The sequence below is a fragment of the Pyxicephalus adspersus genome, chromosome 9 (genome assembly GCF_032062135.1).
Source record: "Pyxicephalus adspersus chromosome 9, UCB_Pads_2.0, whole genome shotgun sequence".
Lineage (NCBI taxonomy): Eukaryota > Metazoa > Chordata > Amphibia > Anura > Pyxicephalidae > Pyxicephalus > Pyxicephalus adspersus.
In genome coordinates this window covers 13,020,855-13,022,126 of record NC_092866.1, presented here as the reverse complement: position 1 = coordinate 13,022,126, position 1,272 = coordinate 13,020,855, and the positions used below count along the sequence as shown (strand labels likewise).

General features: G+C 41.1%; 1 protein-coding gene across 1 annotated transcript in view; it reads left to right on the top strand.

The window, feature by feature from the left end:
* APRT (adenine phosphoribosyltransferase) overlaps positions 1 to 1,272 on the top strand; it is a 9,116-nt gene that overhangs the window by 1,056 nt on the left and 6,788 nt on the right. The window contains exon 2 of the mRNA XM_072422651.1: positions 647 to 750. Coding sequence (XP_072278752.1) covers positions 647 to 750 — 104 coding nt within the window. The remainder of the gene's footprint in view (positions 1 to 646; positions 751 to 1,272) is intronic.

Below are 1,272 nucleotides of genomic sequence, written 5' to 3'. Positions count from 1 at the left end.
CCCGGCATGGACGGTGCAGTTGCAGTAAAATTTTACGTGACATTTCTGGTTGGTGTTCACGTACCTGAGCACCTGTTTCTATTCGGCTCTGTTGCCTCAATCCAGTTGATGATCTCTCCATTGTCAGTAATGTGTACTGTACGGTATTGTAACCCCAGTGTAGCATTCTGCTGATCACAGCCTTGCTTCCCAATCAGGTTTCGGGTCCCTGGCAAGCTGTGAGGGAGGGCCTGCTTCTATTACATTCAGGCTGCAATGTGCACTCCGGTGATGGGGGGGTTTCTTCTTTCTCATGCACTATGTTTTGTTGGAAACCTCACCAAAATACTGAAGTGTGAATACAGTCCTACCATAAAGCGTATAACACAATGGACCTCATTTATTAAAGCTCTCCAAGCCTTCAGCAGGTATGGACCAGATCCGTTCCAGGTTTGTGGCATCACCCAGGGTCTCCCATGGTATTCTATCTCCTCCAGTTGTTTTATTAGATCCCATAGTTTGAGGTCTGTGAAGAGCGTAATCTGAGTTGACCCAGGAACAAGTGCTGCTTGTAGTCATGCAGCTTCCTGTTTGCAGAATGACATATATAAGGACTGAATACTGAAGTATGTATATTTACCAGGTTCTGTTTTGTGTTTTATGGCAGAGATATCACACCGGTCCTCAAGAGCCCCGAAGCTTTTACTGCCTCTATTGACCTGTTTGAGGGCTATGTAAGGAAGAACTTTCCCCAGGTTGATGCTATTGCTGGTAAGAGAACTGGAAGAATAGGAGTTGAACTTTGACCCTGACCTCTCCAGAACCTTCCTATTGGTTGGGAGGAGAGCAAAACCTTTACAAGAAAATAAAAAGTTTGCATACAAATTCTTCTGCCTTTATTATAGGATTCACTTATTATGTCATGCATTTTTTTATTTACTAGAATGCTAATACATATTTTTAATCATATATAACATACAACAGACAAAAAAGCATTTTTTTTGGATGTGTTGCAGTCCATTCTATTAGTCCATTCCACCTCTATAAGTCCATTCCATCTCTTTGTGTGGAGGTTGTACTAGGGTGACATTGGGATTTAGTTCTTGTCAAAGCCTCCAGCACTATTAGCAGCACAGAAATTACATTTCCAAATATTAGATATATAGTTTTAGAATTCTAGGCATGGGTGTGCCCGGAAACCCTTATTATTATTATTATTATTAATAAACAGGATTTATATAGCGCCAACATATTACGCAGCGCTGTACATTAAATAGGGATTGCAAATGACAG